The sequence below is a fragment of the Polistes dominula genome, unplaced genomic scaffold, assembly GCF_049000335.1.
Source record: "Polistes dominula isolate Pdom_NZ unplaced genomic scaffold, Pdom_raw_medaka contig_15, whole genome shotgun sequence".
In the NCBI taxonomy this organism is placed as follows: Eukaryota; Metazoa; Arthropoda; class Insecta; order Hymenoptera; family Vespidae; genus Polistes; species Polistes dominula.
Genome location: NW_028300915.1, coordinates 5,996,246 through 6,021,940, shown reverse-complemented (window position 1 = coordinate 6,021,940; position 25,695 = coordinate 5,996,246). Strand labels below are relative to the sequence as shown.

Below are 25,695 nucleotides of genomic sequence, written 5' to 3'. Positions count from 1 at the left end.
TTACAATGGTTTACTTTTTTTATTTACCTTCTTCTTCTTGTATTTTTTGTTTGTAATATATTTTAAATGCAAATAAAATAGTCTAACTAACCTGTAAGTGTCAGGCATAGTGGCAATCGGCTGCGGTATAGAGGAATACATGGCGTTGAATCCGGCATTTAGGGGCAAACGTGGAGTGGCCGGTGTCGCTGCGGGAGGTGCGGCACTGCTACTACCACCCCCGCTTCCACCCCCGACTACCTGATCGACGGCCGCTCTTCTCTGGTTTCGCAACTTTTCCTCTCGACGCCACTTTGCCCTGCGATTACTGAACCACACCTGCAACCGATGAAATCAAACGGTCCCTCTGTCACGATAACTGCGTTATTCCCTGCAATTCGCCTTTCGTCTCTTTTTTTTCTCTCTTTCGTTCTTTTCTCTTTTACACACTTATACATATATACACACACATACGCACTTTCTTTCTCTGTTTTTACTTTTACCTCTCACCTTCATCATCTTTTATGTACAATCTCATTCTTTCTTTCATTGTTCTTTCAAACAAGCATGCACACCCACACTCGCACTTCTTCCTCTTTCTCGTGCCCTCTTTATTCTCTTTGATTACTTCCTTTCTTTCTCATTTAGATTTTTCTTTTTCTTTGGTTTCATACTAGATATTTCTTTTTATATACAATCTATTTTTGTGCATATTGATTCGACCTTTTTTCTTTTTTTTCAATATTATTTTTTTTTATTTTTGTTGCATTTTTCCCTTCTTTTTTTTTGTACGAAATTCGATCTCGCGTAGTTCATTAATAGCAATTAAATTATCGGAAAATGTAATTTTTCCTACTGAATTTTGTTACGCTCTCGCTGTTGCAAATTGCCACATAAATGTTAATGATTATAACGAGCAGTTTACGAATATCCATTAAAAAAAATAAATAGAAGGAGAATGGAAACAATGATTATTTTTTATCTTTCGCTGTATTATTACTTGATTTGTAGTTATCGCTTACGTATCAAGTAATTTACTTTTTAACCTCTCAAAAAGTGAGAATAGAAAAACGGACAAAAAAGAAATTTTTGGTTTAAATAAATATGGAATGTAATAATGGATAATAAAAATAATAATAAAATATAATAACAATAAAAATGGAAAATAAGAGGAACATGATTTGAAGGAATCGAAGTTTCTGCCTATTCTCTCTATTTTTCTTTTTCTCTTTCTCTCTTTTTCTATACTTCTCTTCTTCATTCTCGGCGTAGCGAGTAACGCGGTTTCGAGAGCTACCCATCGACGAGCGTCAATTGAATCAAAAAATAAATTTCATTCCCCGGCAGTTTGCTGGAGGGACCATGAGGGGTATAGAAGGGTAGCAAATCGTGTTCGAGCAACCCCACCGTCAAATATCTACCATTCGCTCGAAGCGTTCTCCTTCCGCCCAATACCGTCGCTCCTCGTAAACTCGTCCTCCCTTGTCCCCAAAAACTCGTTCGAATCGATCCATTCGGAATTCTGCGATCTCGTATAGACTTCGGAATGCTCTCCCTCTATCTGTCTATCTACCTCTTGCTTTCGATCCTCTTACAAGAGAAACGGAGATGGATCGAGAGAAAGAGAGAAGAACGAAAAGAGAGCTGTTCTGATCGACGATATCTCGAAGATGGCTCCGATCTTTGAATATTCAACAATTTCTATACGAGTTTCATTCGGATCGAAAAATGTTTATAGAAACGAAACCCGCTGTTCAAAGTAAATAGACGAGGGTAAAAAGAGAGAGAAATTGAAAAGGAACGATAAGTAATACAACAACAATAAATGAAGAAGATCGATTGGTAAAACGTTGTAAGTAAGGGACTAAATAAGGAATTAATAATATACCATTTTTCAGTAATGATTTTTAACGAGTAACGATAAACGAATGAAATGATAGAATTGGTTTCGAAAAAAATAGAGAAAAGGTATAAAGCTAAAAAAAAATTTAACTATAATATAAACTCGCAATAAAGATCTTTCTGTGCGTTCCATCACGGAGAACCTTTCACGGCCACCCTCTAACGAGTTACCCTCTCGAGACGCGTCGGAAATCCTGCGGCATACCTCCCTCTGAACAGGAGCATCCCTTTTTGTCCATTCCACTCTTATTCCTCTCTCTTTCTTTCTCTTTGTTGAGAAAGGGAGAGTCGCGTGCGATGATAATCGGTGAGCGGTCTAGGCCGTGGAACAACCTCGTGGAGGTGCCCGCCAGTACACAGACGAACGAAAGGACGAAGAAGAACGAATGAGGAACGGCCAATCGGAGGACAACCTCCCCGGGGACGCATCGTTGCCATGGTTGCGTCCGAACCCTCTTAGGCCTTCTACCGGATCCCTCGCAGTAGCTCGCCGAGAGACTCGCGCGCTACCTATCCTCTATTTCCTCACCCTCTATTTTCCTCTTTCTATATACTAGTCTCTCTCTCTCTTTCTCCCTCTTTCTCTTATTCACCCTACATACTTCCAAACATCTGTCCTTCTCACTTGGTACGCATGTACGCGTATATGTATCGAATTTGGCATGGTGGTTCCACCATTTGCTTTGCCGCCGCCACCGCCGCCGTTCTGTACGCTCTATTTCCGTCTTTTCATCCCTGTCCTTTTTTTTTCTTTTATTCTTCTTGTTTTCTTGTTTTTCTTTTTCTCTCTTTTTCTCTCTCTCTCTCTCTCTCTCCTCTTTTTCTGTCAGCTTTAACTGCCCATTTATTTTTTCCAATTTTCTTTTTCATTCCCTATATACATATTTTCATTTTTATCTTCCATGAGTAGTAATCCTTTCGAAAATAAAGATCTTTAACCGTTCGTTTCCCCTGATCCTTAAGATCTCCATCTTGTTTACTCTTTTATTTTCATCGTATTTTTCCCCCGATTATTTTAAACACGTTATCTGAATGTAAAAGTAAGTTTTTCAATATTCTATATATCGTTTAATACGTATTCAATAATTATTAGTTTTATAATAGGCAACATAAAGTTTCTACCTGATTCATAGAGTCAACCGTTGGTCGAAACAGTCGACTCATCTTTCTCTCTCTCTCTTTCTTTCTCTCTTTCTTGTTTCCTCTTCCTCCGCTTGTTCTTTCCCTCCCTGTCTGTCTCTACCCCTAGTCTTTCCCTCTTTCTCGTCCTCTCGCCCTCTCGCACTCCTGGCACTCCCGGTTTCCTGCACTTAGCAAGATCAATACCAGCCAACGAGGCTTGAAAACATGCGTCAACATGGTCTTGCACTGTTTGTACGTCCACATAACGCTCCGCGCACGGCTACTAGAGGCACGCCAACCACCACCACCACCATCACCACCACCACCATCACCATCACCACCACCACCATCACCACTTCCACCACTTCTCTACTACTACCATCTCCACAACTACCACCACCGGCAACATCACCACCCCTGGCCGGCCACTTTGCCACCCCCCATCGTTGAAACAGGTGAGGAAGGGAGAAAAGAGAGAGTGAGCGAGTACGAGAGAGAGAGATAGTCCTCGAATATCGCCCCTCGAGAGAAAGAGAGAGAGAGAGAGGTATCAGAGCGGTACGACCAAACAATGTCCAACAAGGCTGCGTACATATTAGCTTATACGGCCATACGTCACCCTGCGGCTCGACCGGCGGTATTAATTAAAATAATACGCCGTGAAGCTTGTCTGCTCTACATCCTACCGTCTCTCTTTCTCTTTCTCGTTCGTCTTTTTCTGTTTGTCACATTCGATGGAATTGCTGTTATCCATTTGCTTCTATCGGAGAGATGAATGATCGTCGTAGACAATGATTTGTTAACCCCCCCCCCCCACACGAACTAATTATAACATCTAAGGAAATTAATAGACAGTTAAATTTGTTTTATTTTACTTTTTGTTTTGTTTTTTTTTCTTTTGCTCATCGAGCGTGAAAATATGTTCAAAGAAATGTACAATAGGTAGATAATAATAAAAATGTGAATATAATTAATTTATAAATACGAGAAATTGTTTTTTTTTTCATAGATGTATTTTATTTATAAACGAAATTTGAGAATAGGTTTGTGGTTCGTTAATAATAAAAAAGTTGAAAAAATTTGTAGACAAAATTTGGACCTTCGGATAATTGGAATTATTAAATTCGATTCGTGACTTTTCATTTGTTGGGCAATAATTTTTTTAACTTATCTAAATATTACCTAAGTCTTCTAATCAAATCTTTTTGCGACTTACTCATTATTTGTAATTATTTTTAATGTCCACGTTTCAGTAGATTTTTATTTTTAATTATAGTCTTTAGATTGGTTCGATTTGTTTATATTATTAATTATATTTTTTGAATATTAAAACTGAATATGATGTATATCGGAAAATGTGAAAGAAAGATAAAAAAAACAAGGATCTCATGAAAGCTTCCAAATTCCAAATCTAGGCTATTCGAAGCTATCAAAGTCGGTACCTTTGTGGGAAGTTAATTTCCCATGAGGAATAAAAATTCATGTGATATTTAGACTGTTAAAAATACAAAAGGTTAAATTTTTTTTACAAAAAATTGTGAAATATCCTACCATGAATTCGATAATAATCAAACTTTCCTGAGAAATTAACTTTTTATATTTTAACTTAATGATTCTTTATTAAATTCTAATATCTATATCGAATAAAATTATTCCTAAAAGTGATAAAATCAGTTTGTCCGTGTGGATATTATACGCAAATAAATACGTTAATCGTTTTATCATTCTGATTTTGCAAAATAAAAAAAATATTATATATATATATTGTGAGCAGCTAATTGAGAAACATTTCATAAAACGAATTTACAAACGTTATATTCTTTAGCATTCGTTAATATGCACAAGAAACACAAACGAAGTCGACTGGCAATTGCGTTCACGTTGGAAAGGTGAATATTTGCCAACGATGCTTGGATGTTTTGGAATTGTTAACAATATAGATCATTGTTTTGAGATAACAATACTCGATATGCGCTCCTCCTGCTCCTGCTCCTTCTCTCCTTCTCTCTCTCTCTCTCTTCCTCTTATCGATCTCGTAAAATCATAACACGTCATATTCCGTTTATCGTTCCTTTTGTTTCACAAAAATTCACATTAATTCGAGATAGATATAAAAATATTAAATCCCTTTACCGCGTACCATGAGAAAATCATTCGTACACATTATTTTTTCCACCCTTCCGAACTTGTGCGTTTCATTACGCGTTTTACACAGTTACGGTAATTTAATATTATTACGAAGAGCGCTCTTGTAAATATAACAATGCATGAAAAACTATGTATTGTATCGGGCATATAAATTTCCTTTATAAACCGTATCGCATTTATTAGCGAATCGTGCAGAAAATATTAACTAAATATTCGCGTCGTCAAATTCGACGATTTTCATCAGGATAAAATAAGTGTATCATCCTCCCAGCTATAATCGAAACGATGACGATGATATTACATAGAAAAAAGAAAAAAAGGAAGGGAATCGAAGTTCCAAAACAACGAGGAAACATTTCTCTGTTTAAATAGACACAACGAAATAAAACTATTATTATAAACCACCGAGACTTTGGTCTCATCGCTTTATGAGAAATATTAAAGAAAAAAATATACACATTTTGTGAGAAAGGAAGGATCTCTTGGCGTAATCCAATTAAAAATCGACGTCGTTAAGGGAAAAAATTCTAGAAAGATCGGGATCCCCACCCCAGTTTACGTCTCATAGAATTCACCTAACGAGTAAAATCCATGCGAAAAAGTGTGAAGGAATAACCCGAAAGCATCAAGAGAAAAGGAGAAAGAGGGTTGAAAGAGGAGATTCGTCAGGAAGTTAGGTAGGACGTTACTCTCTCGGCATTTAAAGTGCATCATCCTGCGTGTGCATTGCCAACGGTGGGCACGTTTTAAAACGTTTAATGAAAAGGGCGTCTCCTTGCTTAACGCGAACCCCTCTCTCTCCCTCCCGCTCGTTTCTTTAGAAAGAAACGAGAGTGAGAAACGGTAAAAGAGAAAGAGAGAGAGAGATAGACAATTTTCGGTAAAGAAAAAGGGAGAAAGGAGAAAGGATGGATGGGGCGGGGTAGTTAGGATAGAAGTATATGAGAAAGAGGAAGCACGCGCCTCATTCGCACATTCACACTCACCTGGATACGTGCCTCGGGCAATCCAATCTTCTCGGCGAGACGCTCCCGCGCAAACACGTCCGGGTAATGTGTCCGTTCGAATTCTGAAACGAAAACCAGTTTGCAACAAGTGTGCTAAATTATTGAGAAAACACGATATTTTACAGAGACTCGTTATAAACTTTTCGTTAAAAGATATGGGGGTTTTAAAAGATATCAAGTGTCGATGAATTACTCGTAAATTATAAATCTTTAAACAACAATTTATAATGACATTAATGAGAATTATATGTACCAAAAATATATACATTAATTGAAATTAACACGTTGATAATGATATAAAGAAATGAATTTTATAAATATTATAAATAATTCTCTTATATTATTATATTTACCTTTCTCGAGGCTGTCTATCTGTTCATTGGAAAAGGATGTCCGATTGCGCTGGAGTTTCCGCTTTAGCCTAAGTCGTACTTGGGAGTCCTCATCGCCGGACGAATTGTGTTCCGAATTTCCGTCCGAAGTTGTCTCTTGTTGATGCGACAACAGAGAACCGGTGTCTGGAAAGAGATTTTTCCAAATATTTCTCCGAATAAATTTTACAGAATGTTTTTATTTTTTAAATTCGTAATGCCAAAGAAACTAATGGATCATTAAATAAAATTAATTTTTGCTAAAGCAAATTCTTTACAAATAATTGACGAAAGATTAAATATTCGATGTGTTGCATAAAAAAAAAAAAAACTGAGAAAATATCGAGGAGGTAAACGACAAGGATATTTTCCTAGTAGAAAGGAGATCGATCCAATTAAGAAAGCTGAGTTTGGTTCCCCTCGATGCGCTTACGTTTCAACAATTTTAGGTAGGAGCAACGGTTACGGTGACGGCGACGAGTGTCTGCTGAATTCCTAGACACGAAGAAGAGGGTATAAACGCGTCTAGGCATGTGTATATATATATACATGTTCCACCCTCGATCTTCAGGGTCGCCATATTGGTGCGAGTATCGGTGAAAACGCATACACACGCAAGTATGGGCGCGTTATCGCGAGTCGCGATTACTTTCCGCCTCTGCGAACCGAACCCTCGCCACTTCTCATCCCTTCAGAAACCTTTCTTGCTATCCCTCTGTCCCTCTGTCTACCAACTCTGTCAATCCCTCTTTCTATCTTTCACTTTCTCTATCTTTCTCTGTTCCTCAATCTCTTTGTAGACTTTGCTAAAGTACAAGAGAGGAAGAGATACGTAGTAGCTACGTATAGAATGTCCCATTTTCGATAAAGCTAACGTTTAGCCTTTAAACCGCGGGACAGGAAAAGACGAAAACTAAAAGAAAACTCGAGATAGACGTCTTCCAAATTTTACTTCAAATCGTAATCGTTTTTTTTTATTGTTGTTTTTCATCAATAAATCGATTGTTCGTTATTAAAGAATCATTTAAATATATTACTCTTGTTACACCGACGTCGCTTAACATGTTTACAAGATAAAAATATATATCGATATAAAAAATATAAGTAAAAAAAGAAGTAATCCCTCGTAGTAGATATTTGCGGTTGGTAGGTAAGACGATATTTTTAGTAGGAAAAATAACACAAAAATAAAAATGAGTTATCCAAATGGAATAAAGTCTCGATTTCAAGATTAATATTTTTTAACGTCTTCTCGTCTTATGAAAAATTTAATAAATCTATGGAGAATATGAGAGAAAAAGAAAAATAGGAACGTAGAAAGTTTAAATGTACAATAAGTTTGTAAGCTTTTTGCCACCAATATGAAAGTTATATTCTTTTTTTCCATTTTTCCTCCTCCTTCCTCAACTTTGTCTTTCTCTTTCAGCGACAACTCGAAATGCCGTCAGCCCCAAACAGGACGGTCGACGACACCCCCTAGTTGTCGTCGTCGTTCTTCTCACGAGCATGCTACCCCTGCGCGTAACGACCGATGGGGAGGATCTCAACAGTCCCCTGCAGACCGATCGTTGGCTTTAATTTTCTAGGTGACAACGCACCAAGCGAAGAGAAGAGAAAAGGGATTAGCCATTGGTGCTGCTGATACTGATGCTTATACCGATGCTTATGCCGATGCTTATACCGATGCTCGTTCGATCGTAAATACCTGACTATCGATACATATCATTTTTGCATTAACACGAAAGTATTTACAGAACATTTATAATATTTTTTTCATTCATTTGATCAACAAATTTAATTTTTATTTACAAACGTATTTAAATATTTCGATTATTGACAATTCTTGTAACGTATCTATCTTTTTTCTCGTGAAAAAATCAAAATAATCTTCTATTAAGAATGAAAGTAGTTAAGTTCAATGTTCAGAAAAGAAATAATTTCAATAGTAACCGTGTACGTGTGTAGGCGAAGTGTTGGAATAATTCTTAAATCATTGAACCCCAACATAGATTGCATCGTTTGTCCTTTACACAGGAGAAGCAGAGTTTCGCGTAATCCGGATTTCGGGGTAGAAAGCGCATCTGGAATCGTCATCTGTGGCGCAATCTCGACCGCGATCGAAATGCGCGTACGGATTTTCCTGATCCTATTAGAGGTAGAGAGAACGATCGTGCAGGTATCGTGTAGGGCTTGCAGAGTTCACTACGTTGCGTTGAACCAGAAGGTATCTCTAGATGATTGTTCGTAGGTGGTTTGACACCAGGGACGCCTTTCACAATGCTCCTTTCTCGATCTCGTCAATGAATCCCGACTTAACGCGTTCATAGAATTGGTAAGGAGCGTTTCGAATTACAGAGCCACGCGAATGACTTTCAGTCATTGTTGATCGAGAAGTAGATTCGAGGGCGCGAGGATTACGAGGGTTCCCCTTCTCGGAGCTATTGGAATTCATCGAAAGAAAAGAAAAAAAAACCTTAAGAGAACATTTATTCGATATCACGTGATTTTATCTATCTTTTATATATTTAATATCAATACGTTATATAACAAAATTCGAATAATTGAAGAAAAATAAGATTCTAATAGGATAAATTGAAAAAATGAATCGTTAAATGTATCCATTATTAATTATTATACGAATGATTTAATAAGATCATTTTAAACGATGAAATTCGTTACAACTTACCGCTTCGTTTGAGCAGAGAATCGTCGCGACCGTGCAATTGACTACCGGGTAAAAGAGATTGTCCGGAACCGGGAGTAGCCGCTGTTGGGATACCAGTGGCCAGTGGATGATGAGAGGGCGTAGCCGAGTACCATGCCGGTGGCCAACCTGCAGCCTGTCCGTTGAACATTCTCAATTTGTCGTAGACACTTTCGGCGCCTTGATGCGCCTGCACCGCTGCCGCCTGTTGCTCCTTCTGAGAGGCTAAGTTCCTAAGCACCCTGTTGATTGACGACACCTACAAAAACACATTCAATTCTTTGATCGATTTTTTTCGTCCAATTTTGCTACTGTCGTAATTACCACTAAAAAAAAGTACTAGTAAAGACTTGTTGAACGTTTTATGTTTTTTATGTATTTTTTTTATTAAATCTACGTCAAAGGAACATAAAGGTCTATTACAAAAGTACATTCTTGAAAAAAGAATGATATACTGGTGGCTAGTGACTCTTTGTAAAAATTCGTCTTCTCTTTGGATATTTCAAAATAGTATTCGTTCGTGAGTTCATGAATATCATCAACGACCTTTTCTTTCTCTCTCTTTTTCTCTTTCCATAGCTTCCTCTTTCGTTGAGAAAGGGATGATAAAAGGATGCCGCCATCCAATTATTATTACATGAAACGCGCGCGGTTTCCATAGCTCTTCGCTCCCTCTATCCAGACACGGTCGTCTTCACCTTGCACACCGCGGTCGAATCATTGGCTAACTCCTAAAGTTATAACGAGCCGCGGGGGCGAGTCTCGATGCTCTCAACTCGTACATAATAGTCCTCTGTACTCTACACGTGCCCTCGTCCATCATTCTCTCTCTCTTTCTCTCTCTCTGTTTCTCTTGCTCTCTTTCTAGTCCTCTTTTTGTGCCACATGGATGGCACAACTAAGTTGGATATGCTCAAAGTAAACCCAATGACTTCACTCGACGAGAAAGAGAGAGAAAGTAACGAGAAACTTTGATTCGGTCCGATTGAAAAAACATAGAATAATAAAGCCAATGGTTCTAACGAAAAGACGAATTAACCATTAACAAAGAATATATAGGAGAAACATGAGAGAACTTGAAAATAAATTAGATCATAACTAGATAATAAAATTAAAAATACTAACAAGATGATTACGAATCTAGTAATATTAAATAAAGTTATTATTTGATCAATCGAAAAAATGATATTTAAATCGGACGAAATCTCGTTAAAAAAGAATGAAGTCTCATTAATAGTTGAACCTTGTCTTTAACATACATCATCGATCACTTCGATACCATTATTACCGAAGGAATAACTCGAAAGGGTATAAGACTTATTGGATGGACCGATAGTTCATCGATTCTCCCTCATTAATCGTTGTATCGAATTCCAAGAATGGGATGTAGGCACTAGGTACATAGCTATACATAGCTAGAAGGATAGAATCGAGAACAGACTCATTTGGAAAAGTTCGTTCGCGTGCGAGATTCCCGTTCCGATTTCGCGACGTAATGACAGACTCCAAGGGATAGGAGGGACGGTGATTGTACAAGAATAGGGGGTAGGTAGGGAATATAGGAGTGTGGGGTTATACAGCGAGGGAAACGAAAAGGACGTTTCTCGACTAACCGCGCTCGACAGCAGTTTGCCCATCCTGATCTAGCCTTTCCATCATCGAGTCGTGCAAAGCCGGCTATGGTTCGACGCTATGGCTCGCATTGCCCATGCTCGGCCTCGCTCAAGCTCTGCTCTTGCCGCACAACAGCCGCAGCACCGATGCAGACCATTACACGCGCGACCGGACACGAATAATTGTGCAACACGCTTAACTGATCCCATTCACCCTGATTCTACCCGCTTCTCCGTTCACTCTCTCTCCTCCCCCTCCAACCCTCTCTCGCTCTATCTTTCTCATACCTGATCACCCCTACTACTCGTGTCCCCCTTCCCTGCATGCTTCCTCACACCCTATCGTCGACGATGCCACAATGTATACCCGCCGCAACAGCCACGACCGACGCTATTAGTATTACGAATACTGTTATTATTGCTATCACCGGTGCCAGCATAGGTAGAATATAGATGATAGTTGTCTGGACGTATCGTTAAGTGTGACAGAAAGAAACATCGATGTATATGAGACTACTGACGATCTTTCTTAGAATTGTTGCTACTTTTTTTAACATTAAACGTAACCATGACAAAACAAATGAGCCACATTGTAAAATTGTTGGCAGTATTTCTAACAAGTTGTATGGTGCTATTTGGTGAGTCAAAAATTCTTATCGAATAAATGATATATATTATTTTTTGTACATCGACTTTTTAAAGATGATTCGTTTGATCCGTTGATGATAAAAATAAATATATAAATATAAAGTATCGATACGTTAGAATTTCATCTTGAATATTTTCTATCGATATTTTAAATAAAACGAACAATTTCAATAGATTTAAATGAGTAGACAATTATTTGTTTCATCGATTGATTCAATCAGTTCCATTCGTTGTAATAACACGAAAGAAACATTGAAATTAAATCTAAATTAATTGTGGTACATCCCGATGTATCGGAAAACAATCGATCGTGATTCGACCCTCTTAAAAACGCCATGGACAACCGATTAAAACGAATGATTCTTCGAGGTTGGGAATAACGACGAATACGCGTCGTGCGATGTTTCTCCCTCTCGTTATTTCACTGATGGACGTTCTGATCTGAGCTGGGGATCGGGGGAGATGGGAGATGGACAAACGGGAAACAGTACTCGAAGGAAAAGCGAAATACGAAAAGGAATCGAGGATTCCTACTCGTCCTATAGGAGATATTCGCGGAGGGTTGAAAAGGATGTTTGGAAGACGAAACGGACGTATAGATGTACGAAAGAGAACCGATTCTTTCTGAAGGAAAGAGGGTGATAGAGGAAATCGAACCAAGTTGAGAGAGAACATTCGACGCGAGGGTGGACAATAGCCCTGGTCCGCGTAATGGACCGATTACCCCTCCCAACCGATCGTATTTACGAGACTTTGATTAGGGTCGAGTGGCCGGATCCGACGGGTAAGTACCGGACTGCGTCCGCACCCTGATAAGCCACCGACTACGCCTCTTTTTTCTTCTTCTTTTTTTTTTTCTTTTCTTCTTCTTTTCTTTTCCTTTTTCTTAATCTTAACTTATCGAGATTTCTTCCGCGTATTTCAATTGATTTATCTAACTTATTTATATAAATATACATTTGTGAGATTTTGTTGTTGTCGCTAATTCAATAGCACCCATTTTTAATAGATTATTATCACAAGTATCATCTCATTTTTTTGCAAATGATTTTATTAAAAATTTAGTGAAATTGTTATATTAACCTAAAGAAAACTTCGATTAAAATAATTCTAAAGAAATTGTTATTTTTGTTCATTATTTTTAGGAAAAATGTGAAATAACATGTACGTGGATTTCTACTTACACTTGGTATATTGTCATTGTTGCAGACGCCTTCTTGCAAAAGTCGATCTCGTATTTCCCAAGCAAAAATCGATGGGCACTCGCGCTTGTAATCGGCGATCTTATTGACGACAGGAGTGGTCGCTACTCGTGGTTTACTTCCCCCTATCGCACGTGGTTTTATGGATCCTGTCTCATAATACCTATGAGAAAAAAAAGGATCAACGCTGTTTATCTTCTTAAAATCGATACCCGTAAGTTTTTTTAATTAATTTATCGTCGAGTCATTTGAATTTTCAATGTGACGGTTACAGGCTCGTTTTTATTCCGTGTCTGTACTGCCGTTAATATTCTTATCGTTAGCATTAATTTGAAATAGTTCATAATTTATGATTTTCATATTATTCGAACATATTACGAAAGTTTGTGTTACCACGTTCACGACATGATATACTACCAATGGTACACGCTTGGTTGTCTCATCGAGTTGCTTGTATTATACTACTGATGTAGCAAACGTTCATTTAATTTAAATTAGTATCGACCAGTGGAGAAATGTACAATAGAAACATACGATTAGACGGTCTTGCTGTGAACGTGTTAACGTTTAAATAAAAGAAATAGAATTGCAATGTTTGCGACAAGTATGATAATCTACCTCTAATCCTGAAAATGTTGAACTCAAATCAACATAAATAAATGATTAACTTACAAGATTAACTCACCTTCCGAGGATCTTGGAGACGCATCCGTTGCTAACCTGCAAAATTCGTGAAATATCGCAAGGTCTTGCCCCACTGTGCGCCAATTCGACGATCTTCTGCCTGGTGGAATCTGGCAATGGCCGACCATTGACATAAACACCGCCGAGCTGGTTAACCCCGCTATGTCCCGCAGCCGAGCATCCAAATATTGAGTTCTGTCCGACCATAGAACCCCCTCCAATACCCGCTCCACCCCCGTGCATCAAGTCCTCTTCTGTGAAGCAAAACGAGCGCTATTTGTATTTTATTATCACTTTCAAATATCTCCTTCTGTTCGACGATTAATTACCAATTAATGTGCTAGCATCGATCAACCGTTGATTATTTATTCATTCGATCGTCGACCTTTCAACGGTACTTCTATAACTCCATGGAAACATACATACGTTCGCTATTTTACATGATCAAATTCCAAGGAATTTTACATGTCATATAATTGATTACAAATACGAACAATTCGATGCTTTCATTTAATCCTACTGAGTTTCAAAATTAATCCGGATTTAATTAATATTTAATCTAATTCAATCTAACATAAAACCATACTTAATTTAATTAAACGTGACACCTTAATCTCGAAAGTAATTCGACTCTATGATATTTAATATGAATGAATGAGAGAGAGAGAGAGAGAGAGAAAAGCGAGATGTAATATAATTAAAACACGCCGAATTTATGATAAACACTATTACGTTGAAGCGAGGATGACAAGAAAGAGACAAATAAAAACAAAATGTTTTTTCAAAGTTTCACAGTAACTTAATTCAACAACGTACATGATTGACTAACGCGTATCAATTCTTAAAAAATGAAAATGAAAAGAAAAATAAGAGATAGATGGATACAGAGAGAAGGCTAAGAGAAAGGGAAAAAAATGGGAAAGCAAAACAAAAAAATAAAAAAGAAATGTAGAAAATGGAAGTGAGAGAAACGAAGCGGATGGACCAGTAAAACGCGAAGCTTTTTAACCTTTGTCGTCGCTTTGTAAATTCACGCGCTAACACTGGCGACGGACGGCGGAGAGAAGGGTTTAGGAAGTTAGGGTGGGGGTAGTAAGGGTCGTACAACGAGAACGCGTCGTGACTCACCTCGAGAACGAAGAGAGAGAGAGAGAGAGAGAGAGAGAAAGAGAGAGAGAAACTCGAGGAGACTGCGCGCTAAATGCATCTTGCAATTAACGAATTTAATTAATCTCCCACTTTTGCGCCGTGCAAAACGACAAGAAATAGTTGGAATGTAATTTGAATGGGCTGAGCACGGCGTCACCGTACGAAACCACTTTGTATAACGACGCACGACGCGTTTCACAGATCCTCTCTCTCTCTCTCTCTCTCTCTCTCTCTCTCTCTCTCTCTCTTTCTTTCTTCCTTTCTTTCTTTCTCTTTTTTTCTTTTACTCTTTGCTACTACCACCTGAACCACCACCTTCTTCTCTTTCTCCAGCACCTCTTCAACGAACACTATGAGGAGCCGAGATTCCCTGCATTTTGTGATTACTTAATGTCTTTGAAAAAAAAAAATTAAATAAATAAGGAAGAGTTTGTCATCTTCTCGCATGATCTTACAATGTCTATCTACCGAGAAAACAATATCTATCTACCGAGAAAACAATATCTATCTACTGAGAAAAGTATTTATTGTTCTTAGGCATAGTCACGACTTCGAGAACAGTTATACGTTCGTATCCATTCTTGTATTCATCAAAAAATGATTTACATTTTCTTATCTATGTATCTATTATTATTTATCTATCTACATTTCTATCTATATTTTGTTTCTTTTTATCCCCCCCCCTTTTTTATTTTATATAGGTATTTCATAATTGGTAGATATGTTAAAATAATCCATGCAACGTTTCCCATTCGTTAGAAATGTTTATTTCTGGTTAAATGGAATTTCAAAGTTTGTATCAATCGTTGTAATTAAAAAAAAAAAAAGAAAAAAAAGAATAATAAAAATGAATAAATAAATAAAGTCTACCCGATATCCGTGTTATAAAATCAACGAAAATGAATTTTCGTTGTATCGTAATATAAAATCTCTAGAATGCGATTGTCTACGATATTAATCCCTATCGATCGGTTTTAATTCTCGACGATATCTATTATATGTGTGTGCAGATTTAAATGAATTATAATATATACATAAATTTAGATTCTGATACAATATTCAAATCCATCGATTTGTATTATCTGCTTAGAACGATATAAAAAAAAAAAAAGAAAAGAAATGATATATTTCCACATTCTCAATTCCATTATCCAAAATTTACTTGAACTCGGGTACTGCGTGAAAAAAAAAACAGGAATTATAAGCTTAAAATCTCGGTGAAGAATAAAATAAAAGAAGTGAAAAAGAAAAAGGGAAAACGAAGAAGACAAAATAATGTCATCCTTTTCCTTTTTCTGTCGAAGCAATTAAAATTATAGCCAAAACTTGCAGAGTTTTTTCCACGTAAAGAATCAATGAATATTCATACAGGTGCCCAGTTTAATAAGCGAGTATGTAGATCTGTCCATCGTCTCACAATCTTACCATTCGCGTTTCCTTTAATTTATGCAACGAGATACATCAAATTATAATTCTCTCTTTCTTTTTTCCTCTCTCTCTCTCTCTCTCTCTCTCGCTCTTTTTCCTTTACTTCTTCACTAACCGTAGCACGGTTAACGACACGACGTACTAATATTAAACGAAATGTTTTAATTGAAAAAAAATAAAAAAAAAAATTTAATGTTTCAACTTCTCATTTATTTTCGTAATAAAGAAAAAACAAGATTTACATTTCCAGAAAGTATCTAACCGATTTACTTTTTTATTAAGTATGAATATGCATAATGTATTTACATTTTATTAATCAGAAAAAAAAGAAAACAATTATACTCACAATCTTTGGATAAGATATTTTATTAACAAAATAGATATCTGAACAAAGAAAATAATCACTTGAATAATTAAGAATACCTGATCAAAAATATAATCGTAAAACAATCGAGATTTTTGTTTCATATAAATATTATAAATATTACATACTTCAATGTAGAGAACGTGTTTTAAATAGAGGTAATACACACGATACTTTGGTTCATAGAAAATAATACGAGACAAAGAGAGGACGACGAAATAAAAAGGGCTTGATAAGATAAGGTTTGAAGTAAGTAGAACACGATCGAACGTGATTGTCATCCAACCGCGTGCGAGATGAAAAAACTAAGTTACCCTTTGAGAAAGGCATATGACAAGGGGGATGCTTCTCGTCCCGCAACAATTTTAATTCGCTACAAAGGGTGTCCAAGAGAATCCGTAACGTTGGCTCGTGGTGTATCTATAAGTTATACTGTATACTATACGAAGTTTCACATGATGTAAACCTACAAAGTTCGAGCCCCCACCCTTCAAGCAGCTTTTTATTTTCGCCCCTCTTCGTGTCGTTCTTTTTAATGGCGCACCTAAGATAAGGTATGGAAGGGCGACCCGATGCTGAAAATAAGCGACGATCAATTTGCTGTAGATAATAATATCATGCCTGGGGCTTATCTAACGTTATTTGTATACTAAACGACGCTCCAAAGGGATACTCTCTACGTTCCAGATTTATGCCGCCGATCTTATTCGTTTATTTTATCGAACAACTTTACCCTTCGATAATCTCGTTTAAAAGTAACAACTATTCATTGATCAACAATTTTAATAGTTTATCATATAAATCTTTGTTTAAGATTTTCCTCAATTTTTTCTTTTGTTTATAATTTCACATTTCATATTTACTTACGAATTAAATTTAAAAAAAGGTCCATTGGTTTAAAATCTATCGTCATTCGTGATAGGATCATTTAAAGATAAGAATAATAAACATCGAGCAATGAACTTCAAAGATCTCTCACGTCAGACCAATCGTATATCAGAAGATACGTGACCGGCAGTCTAGCATTGTGCGCATCATCTTCTCGCCCAATCCCGCTCCGAGGCGAGAAAACTGTACCGCCCTTTGAGGTACGCCACGACCCTAGTGTTCTCTGTTAGCGCTTTAATTCATTACAAAGGAAGACTTCCCGTGGATTTGCACCTACACGTATATATACATTCATATGTATATACATGTGTATATAGGAAGTTGCACACGAGGTGAACGCACAAAGTGCATACTCTCTTCTCCCTCTTTACACCATCCTCTTTCTCTCTCTCTCTCTCTTACTCTCGTATGTTGGCATAGCAGGCAGGGTGAATTGTCCAAGCAACGCCGGCGATTCGTGAACATAGTGCTCGCGCGCGCGTACATACACACACGTTAACTCCGTACACATTCTTTATATATAATTTCGCGTTAATCTACGCGACGACCAGCGCAAAAGCGAGTCATGCCGTAAAGTGAGGCAAAAAGGTTCCACTTGGCTGAGCGTGAAACGGAGCACAGATTAAATCCCTTCCTACTGGCGCACGACGTCGCGGCACCCTTCCACTACCTACCTAACCCACCTCCACTACTTTTCTCTATCTCCTCCTACTCATTTTACTCATCCTTCTTTCCTTCCTTCCTTCATTCCTTCCTTCCTTCCTTCCTTCCTTCCTTCCTTCCTTCCTTCCTTCCTTCCTTCCTTCCTTCCTTCCTTCCTTCCTTCCTTCCTTCCTTCCTCCACATCACCTACACTTTAGCTCAGCTACCGCCTACTATCCCTACGAAAGAGAGCCAAGAATCGTCTCGTTTCTCGCTAAACGGTTCGAGTAACTTCTCTGTCCTTTGGACACCCTTCCCTACTTTTACTTCTTTCTTTCTTTCTTTCTTTTTTCCATCCTTCTTTTTCTACTTTTATCTACATCGTTTTCCTTCTTTTCGCGTAAAAAAAGAAAGTTGGAAAACTAAAGTCCCTTCGCCGAAAGAAAAAGGAGGAATCTTTAAACCCTTCGATTTTCTACCATGGGAAAAGAAAAATTTAAAGGATGAATATGGTTAAATACTTGGCTTCGTATCCATAAGTAAGTCGTATTACTTGTTACGAGTTTCCATAAGGATATCAGGATATCAAGGAACTTTCAATGTATTACTTTTCAAGATTTATCAAACTCATTGAAAAGTTATGAATTATCTCAATATCTTTTTTTCTATATTCTATATTCTATATTTTATGAAAAATGAGGAAAATAATAATAATAGATATGTAACACACGATCGTATAAGAAAAAAGAAAAATGATTTTTCTAACGAGTATTCGAAAGGTATCCAAAGGTGTCAGAAGAAAATGGCGCAACGTTATTAGAAACTTAATTAGTCGAAACGAACTCTGCGTCATCGGGTTTATTAACAGCACGCGATCAGAAAGTTGCGAGTGTTGTAGATGATAACTTCAAGTCTCGCGATCTTACCAAGTGGAAAGATTAAAGAACGTCATCAATTATCTCGTCGATTTCTCTCCTTCCACGGAAAATCGTTATAAGAACGGGAAGAACTTTGATCGTCAATGCAATGTGCTCTCGTTGACGGTGCTAGAAAATCATACTTATTTACACATCGTTGAAATATCTCCGAGCATTATTATCACGTCATCGCGCGCATCTCTCATTTATGTTGAGGAAGAAGGGTTGAAAATACGTCTCGCTTCCAAAGTGTTTCGAGATAAACTTGTGAATTTCGTTTCAGCTCGGTTTCTCTCTCTCTCTCTCTCTCTCTCTCTCTTTCTCACATTCTCTTTCTACGGATCCTACGACAGGGGTGACATCAAATATGTTGCCGAGGGCTTACATTCTCTAATGAGTTGAATCGTGGTAAGAGCGAGACACCTCTTTCTCTTTCACTCTCTCTCTCTCTCTCTCTCTCTCTCTCTCTCTCTCTCTCTTTGGTTCTCGAGAGTCGAATTCATTACGTACGATGTTAGGAGGTAGCGTTTGAATTAGCGAGAACAGCTACTACACACCAATGCCGTCGTACGACTCATTATCGCACCAGTCTTGGAACTTTGTCCCCTTTTTCGCGCATAAATTGCAAAGTTTATGGAACGCATTTGTCCCCCTTCTTCTTACATTCACTTTTTCTTTTTTCCTTCTATTTTTATGTATTTCATTTTTGATTTCGAGTCAGATGTTATTGACACGTTGTAAGAAATCTTTGAAACTAAAGATAGTAGAAATAAAGATAATTAGGTTTTCAATTTTACGAAATAATTTTAGAAAAATTTAGATAGAAAAATAAAGGTAAAATTGTCTAAATTTGTTGAATTTATTTGATTATTTATTTTAAATGTAAATAAGGTTTATTAAAAATAAATTATACATTTTGTTTCTATTTAGTTTTTGACTTTAAATTCGTTGATTGATATTATCGACACTCGATTTATATATCTTGTCGCACGATTTGAAGTAAAAAGAAAAAAACATTTAAACAGAATTAAAAATATATTCTCTATTTGTAAAAAAACAAAAACATCGAACGAAAGATAGGAACGAAAACAAAGTTATGTTTTTTCAATCCGTAAAACAATATACGTAGTATTTGTTCTTTATTGTAAATCGATCTCTGGAGCAATTAAAAGGTATAAAACTTGAGGTTAACGAGTACGCGACCACAGAGCAAGACAGAAGAATTTGTACTTGAGCAGAAATACGAGTAGTGGGCATCTCATCACCTTTCTCCCCGTATGACAATAAACCTCGAAGTATCTCGGTGCGACGGGTCCGAACACGAATTCGGCTAACCGCAACTTCTCTTCTAACTTTTTTTTTCTTCTTCTGAAAAAAAAAAATGAGAAAGAGCCAAAAAGATAGAAAGAAAGCAAAAAAAGAGAGAGACGGATAGAGTGAATGAAAAAAAAAATAGAAAAAGGGAGAGAGAGAGAAAAAGACTGGTTCGCGTCCAGAGATACAAGTACCTCGTCGTCGTCATCGTCGTCGTCCTCCTAACAGAACAAAAGGTACAAAAGCGTAAAGATAATAGACGTCAGGGATTCAACCAATAAGAAGAAAAGAAAAGAGAAGAGAAGAAGCTACAGTAGCGCCGACCTTAGAATCGAGCGCCATCGTTTACGACGAAATAAGAATCCGACAAAATTATCTAACCGAACAATGTGCTCTTTCAGAAAAGAAAAGAAGAAGAAGAAGAAGAAGAAGAAGAAGACAACCTACCCTTGTCGTTGGTCGGAGATGAAAGATAATTAACCGACGAATCGACTTCACCATCACAAGGGTAAGTTCGATTGCCTTTGACGAGACGTTCGTTTCTTAATTCGATTTCCTGTTTCATCTTCCTTCCAACTCGAGACTTTTTGTTGATAAAAGGGAAAATGTTTTCAAGTTTACCACTTTGTGTCTTAACTCGTAGTATCGATACGCTACGAAGATAATAAGTTTTATTGTTTTTATTTTTTTATTTTTTGTAATTACAGAAATGGTAAGAGTGGGGTAGAAGTTTTAGAAGAAAAGAAAAATAAAAGACAGAAAGAAAAAAGAATAATTGATGTTTGGATAATATATATATATATATATATATATATATATATATATATATATATATCCTATATAAAAACACAGATATACATTCGCTAGGAATAATCTCAACGGATTCGTGGCACGCGATGCGACGGGCGTTACGAGACTACCATAACCATTAACAAATCTTGTAGCTACGCACAAAATAAAGTACTCTCGTGAATTGGCCGTTTGATTCGAATAGCCTACGGGAGTTTTATGGGGAAAAAGAAAGAGAGAGAGAGAGATGGCATCGAACCGGTGGCTGGATGGTCGGATGGATGAATGGCTGACTAGCTAGCTAGCTGGATGGATAGATGGATGGTCGGGTGGATGGACGATTTTATTCGAAGGGTCGGTTTTGCTTGACGTTCGTTCGTTCATTCGTTCGTTCGTATGTTCGTACGTTCGTTCGTTTGCTAGCTCGTGCCAAGCAGACATTGTCAGCCCCCGAAGCAATACACGATGTTCGAATGGTTTACGATCGAGAAGGGGGAAAAGCACACTTTACTCCTCTATAACTCGTATTATGATCTCGAGGCGTGTAACGCGATACCAAAGTGTTTTGGTGCGCCGGAGCGTGCGTAAAGCCGCAACGCTACGGAAAGTAGAATACTGCCTCCTAGTGGTTTATATGTGCCAAAGGGTAAATCGAAACAGGTCTTTGCTAGAACGAACACTACCCTTTGTCAATAAGTTTCTTTCTGAGCGTTATTATCGTGTACGGATTAAAGGAGTTCATCTAACAAAACATGGAGTTGTCTTGTTTTAATGAAAACAACAAGACTTCTTTGTTCCTGTTAAATCGATACGCTTCAAAATTAATGAACATTATAATTAAAGTTTTTGTTTTATGCTTCCTATTACAAATTGGATAATTTTTTACATAAATTAAGTTCAATCATCAAATTATTCATAATGTAACTGAGTAAAGTAAATGATCGTAGAGACCGTTCTTATGTTTAAATAATTTTTATTCATAATAAAATATAAAAAATCTTTTTAAGAACTTATTTATAGACATAGGTTGGTGTTATAAAAGAACTAAAAGACACAGGTACCTACTTCCAACATAAAGAGAATCTACTGTGTATGGCGTAGCAAGTTGGATTCGTATATGCGACGGCTTTTAGGTGAAAGGCGCCACCCTTCAACGTCGAACTACCAGCTTGAAGGGGCTGTTGGTCCGACAGAAGCCAAGGAAAGGCGTGTCGGGTTACGGACTAACCCTGGGGATAACCGCCAGCCCCACCTAAGCCCATAAGCGTAGACGTATTTACTTCCCTTTCTCTCTCTATCTCTATCTATCTCTATTTTTCTTTCTTTCTCTCTCTCTCTCTCTCTTTCTCTCTCTCTCTCTCTCTCTCTCTTTCTCTCTCTCTCTCTCTCTCTTCAACCCTTTCAATGTATCTTTACGCAAAGGTCGTGACTTCAAGTCGCAGGATCGCGAAGGAAATCGCGTCCTACTAAATACGTCTCGTTTTACACGCTCGATCAGTTTGACCCTATTCAACCCTTTCTTACCTTCTTAACTTCGTTTAGTATTACCATTCGAAAAATCTCGAATTCTAAGGTATTTTTTTTGTAATACAGTGCGGTACTCATTATTTTTCCATTTTTTCATTATCAATCAAAATAATTAATGATACTTTCACGAAGAAAAAAATCACCTGGATGTGCATAGATCGAAGATATAATAAAAGAAGGAAAATAAATAGAAAGAGTTTTACGAATTATTTGTTAAGTTTATGTCAACCATTGAAATTGGTTCTTTTGTCTTGGGAATAATATTTGCAATTTGATTTTTTATCTACGACGAAACATTCGAGAAAGAGAGAGCAAAATCCTTGTATCTGCTTTTAGCCGGACTCTGAAAATTCGTCAAAGAAGATGATGCGTCGTCGTTCGAGCGTAACTAGATCGAAATCCTCTAGGACTATATTCCACATGCCTCTACGAAATTGACGTTAACTATCGCCGACAGCGTAAAAGGCAAAGAGAACGTATGTATTTAAACTTATCCTAATAAGAATCCATTAGCGAAATGGGTGAAGTGCTAATACGCGTTAAGTATTTGTCTCGCAAAACATTGGAGTCTTGTTCATTCAAGCATTCAATAAGGAAAATAACCATGATAAAATATCGGAAATTCGAGACTCATTAGTCGGGACGATTAACTATTATTATACTAGTTTAATCGTTCAAGGTAATTATATTTTTCGTAAATTTATTCAAAATTATCCATCCATACCTTTTTACATTTATATTCCGTTCTTTTTTTTATTCGTTATTTTCATCTTATTAGATCGGTCATCGCAAGGATGGTTTAAATCTTTAATAAGCATGATTGGCATCGTATATCATGAAATAGCAATTAATCAAATAATGTTGCAATAACTTATCGCGATTTTACTTTTAATCCATCTTGTTTTCTTATGCATTTACTTTGTTTTGCTTAAGACATATAACAAAGGTAATAAGTATAGAAAGAAATTATTTAAATTGAAATAGGGAGAAGTCATAGATTATGTTCATAAATGTTACAAAATAATTCCTCTTCTACTATATTATAAAAAAATAAATAATAAATGATTTATATCTTTACAGTCATATAAAAGGATCAACAATAAAACAGAATTATTCTACAAACTCAAAATTAAAAAGAAATATAGAAATACGTAAGAAAAAAAGGAAAAACATATAGTAAAAAAACAAATGCAAAATAATAAATTTTACAAAATAAATTATTTTTACAATGTTTAAAAAGTAATAATGTTTAATATGACGAAGATAATAATTACTATACGATGTAATATTGAAAAGTTATAGAAAAAAATAAATATTTACAGAAATATTCTTATAAAGAAAGAAAGAAAGAAAGAAAAATGGAAAATCTTATGAAGAGGAAAAGGTCAGAAAAAAAAGAGGTAAAGCATTAATCTTTGGAATGGTAATTTGACCGACCTTTGTGCGGCATCTTCCAGAAGGGCGGCTCGGGGGTGGACGAGCAAGGGTTAGCCACCCCCGCGCCTAACAGGGTCCTTGCTGCGTGCAGCGCCGCCGCCGCCGCTTCCCTGCTTCTCACAGCCGCTACACTCGACGGATAATCCGAAGGGCTATCGCCTCCTCCTCCTCCTCCTCCTCCACCTCCTCCTCCACCACCACCGCTTTCTCCTCCACCGCTTCCTCCTCCTCCTCCTCCTCCTCCTCCACCACCAATTCCGCCGCCGCCGATTCCTCCGCCTTCTCCTCCCCCGCCTCCTCCTCCTCCTCCGCTTCCTCCTCCTCCTCCACTGGTACCAGTGCTTCCGCTGGTGCTACCGCTGCAAGGACGAAGATGCAGACTCAGCCGACTGCCTCCTCCTCCACTACCACCCCCGTCTCCTCCACCACCACCGCCGCCACCACCGGCCACGCTAACACAGTGCTGAAATCAGTCAAAACGTCATCGTTATACAACTTTTTCTTTTTTCTTTGTTTTTTATTTTATTTCCTTTTCAGGAATACATATCATGTTTTTCGACTGACTCAACATTGAAATTTGTGTTTCTCTATTTTTCCTCTTTTCTCATTCGCGAACAGGTTTCGAAAGTTTTCCTACAACACTTGAATAATCGACACCTAGAAGATTCTTTTTTCACCCTTTTAAGGTCTTTATTTCCTGACGCTTGTTTATTTTTTATTCTTTTTTTTTTTTTTTTTAACTAAAAGTATAGTTTCATCGATAAAATAAATAGTATCATTTAATTTTATTTAATAAATGTTTAAAACAAATACTCGATATTTGATACGACCAATCGATGCATTTAATTATATTATCAAAATAATTTAACTTTTATAATCGATAAAATTAACTTTTACCTAGTACCGATTAACCTTTAACATGAAATTCACGTTCCAAATATTTTGTAAAATTTTACGTAACTATCAATAAATTTCTGTTATTATTTCCTGTTGAATACAATACGAATTACATTTTTTAATAACGTTTCAAGATATTGATAAAAATTTTTTTTTTAATATTTTCTTTTTTTCTTATATTCTTCTTTTAATCTAATTTTTAGAAAGCAGCAGTAAGAACTAATAAAACTAAGCTCACGGTTATAAAGTTATATAATGAGATATCAACAGTTACACAAGTTTCGATAAGATATACAAATATATTAAAATCTATCTTACTGAATTTTATAAATATATCTATAAATGGTATTAGTAAAATACTTACATCGAAAAAAAAAACTATACATTCGCATAAAGATACCTATGTACTTTTCTCTACGTTTATTGAAGCTTTAACAACTTACAATAGTACGTTGCTATCCGTCGAGGATTGCTTCGGCTATCAACGGCGAGTGCTTTCGAAAAATAGAAGAGAACGTACTCGAAATTGTTAAAATGCATTTAAAATAGTTCGTTCGAGCGAGCGAAGAGAAGCCGACGGAATGGGAACGGGAAAACCGAATACGATGCGTTCGTACGCTCGCACACGTATTGTACTCCGAAGTCCGAAACGACAGATTAAAACTATTTCTCTCGAATTTCGTGTTGCACGAGCATCGGCCGCTAGGTGTACACGACGAAAACACGATTGACTTTTATACAGTTCCACGCTCTTCAACTCTCTCTCTCTCTTTCTCTCTCTCTCTCTCTCTTTCTCTCTCTCTCTCTCTCTCTCTTTCTCTCTCTATTTTACGCTCGTACATACAAACAGCGCGGCTTCAAAGAACATAATTCAGGGGATTATCGTCCGCGAAATGGGGTAAATATTAGCACCATCGAAACCGTACCTTCCACCAAAAGCAAATTTCAAAGTGCACCAAAAAA

The 25,695-nt window shown here is 36.9% G+C and overlaps 1 protein-coding gene and 1 long non-coding RNA gene across 4 annotated transcripts in view; one reads left to right on the top strand and one right to left on the bottom strand.

The window, feature by feature from the left end:
• The window catches only part of toy (paired box 6 protein twin of eyeless), a 32,627-nt gene extending 8,591 nt beyond the window's left edge, over positions 1 to 24,036 (bottom strand). Inside the window, exons 1-7 of one of the 3 annotated variants that reach the window (XM_015326634.2) lie at positions 23,836 to 24,036; positions 13,382 to 13,634; positions 12,679 to 12,859; positions 9,216 to 9,492; positions 6,512 to 6,676; positions 6,150 to 6,220; positions 92 to 318 (exon numbers count right to left, since the gene is read on the bottom strand). In XM_015326634.2, the coding sequence (XP_015182120.1) occupies positions 92 to 318; positions 6,150 to 6,220; positions 6,512 to 6,676; positions 9,216 to 9,492; positions 12,679 to 12,859; positions 13,382 to 13,634; positions 23,836 to 23,848 (1,187 nt within the window). In that variant the 5' untranslated portion in view covers positions 23,849 to 24,036. Of the gene's footprint in view, positions 1 to 91; positions 319 to 6,137; positions 6,221 to 6,511; positions 6,677 to 9,215; positions 9,493 to 12,678; positions 12,860 to 13,381; positions 13,635 to 23,835 lie in introns of all 3 variants that reach the window. The other 2 variants (XM_015326625.2, XM_015326644.2) reach the window with 2 other exon arrangements.
• On the top strand, positions 12,806 to 23,470 carry LOC149033202 (uncharacterized). The gene is made up of 3 exons (XR_016175892.1): positions 12,806 to 12,910; positions 20,484 to 20,590; positions 22,735 to 23,470. It is a non-coding gene; the product is annotated as an uncharacterized LOC149033202 (long non-coding RNA).
• Positions 24,037 to 25,695: the final 1,659 nt, after the last annotated feature.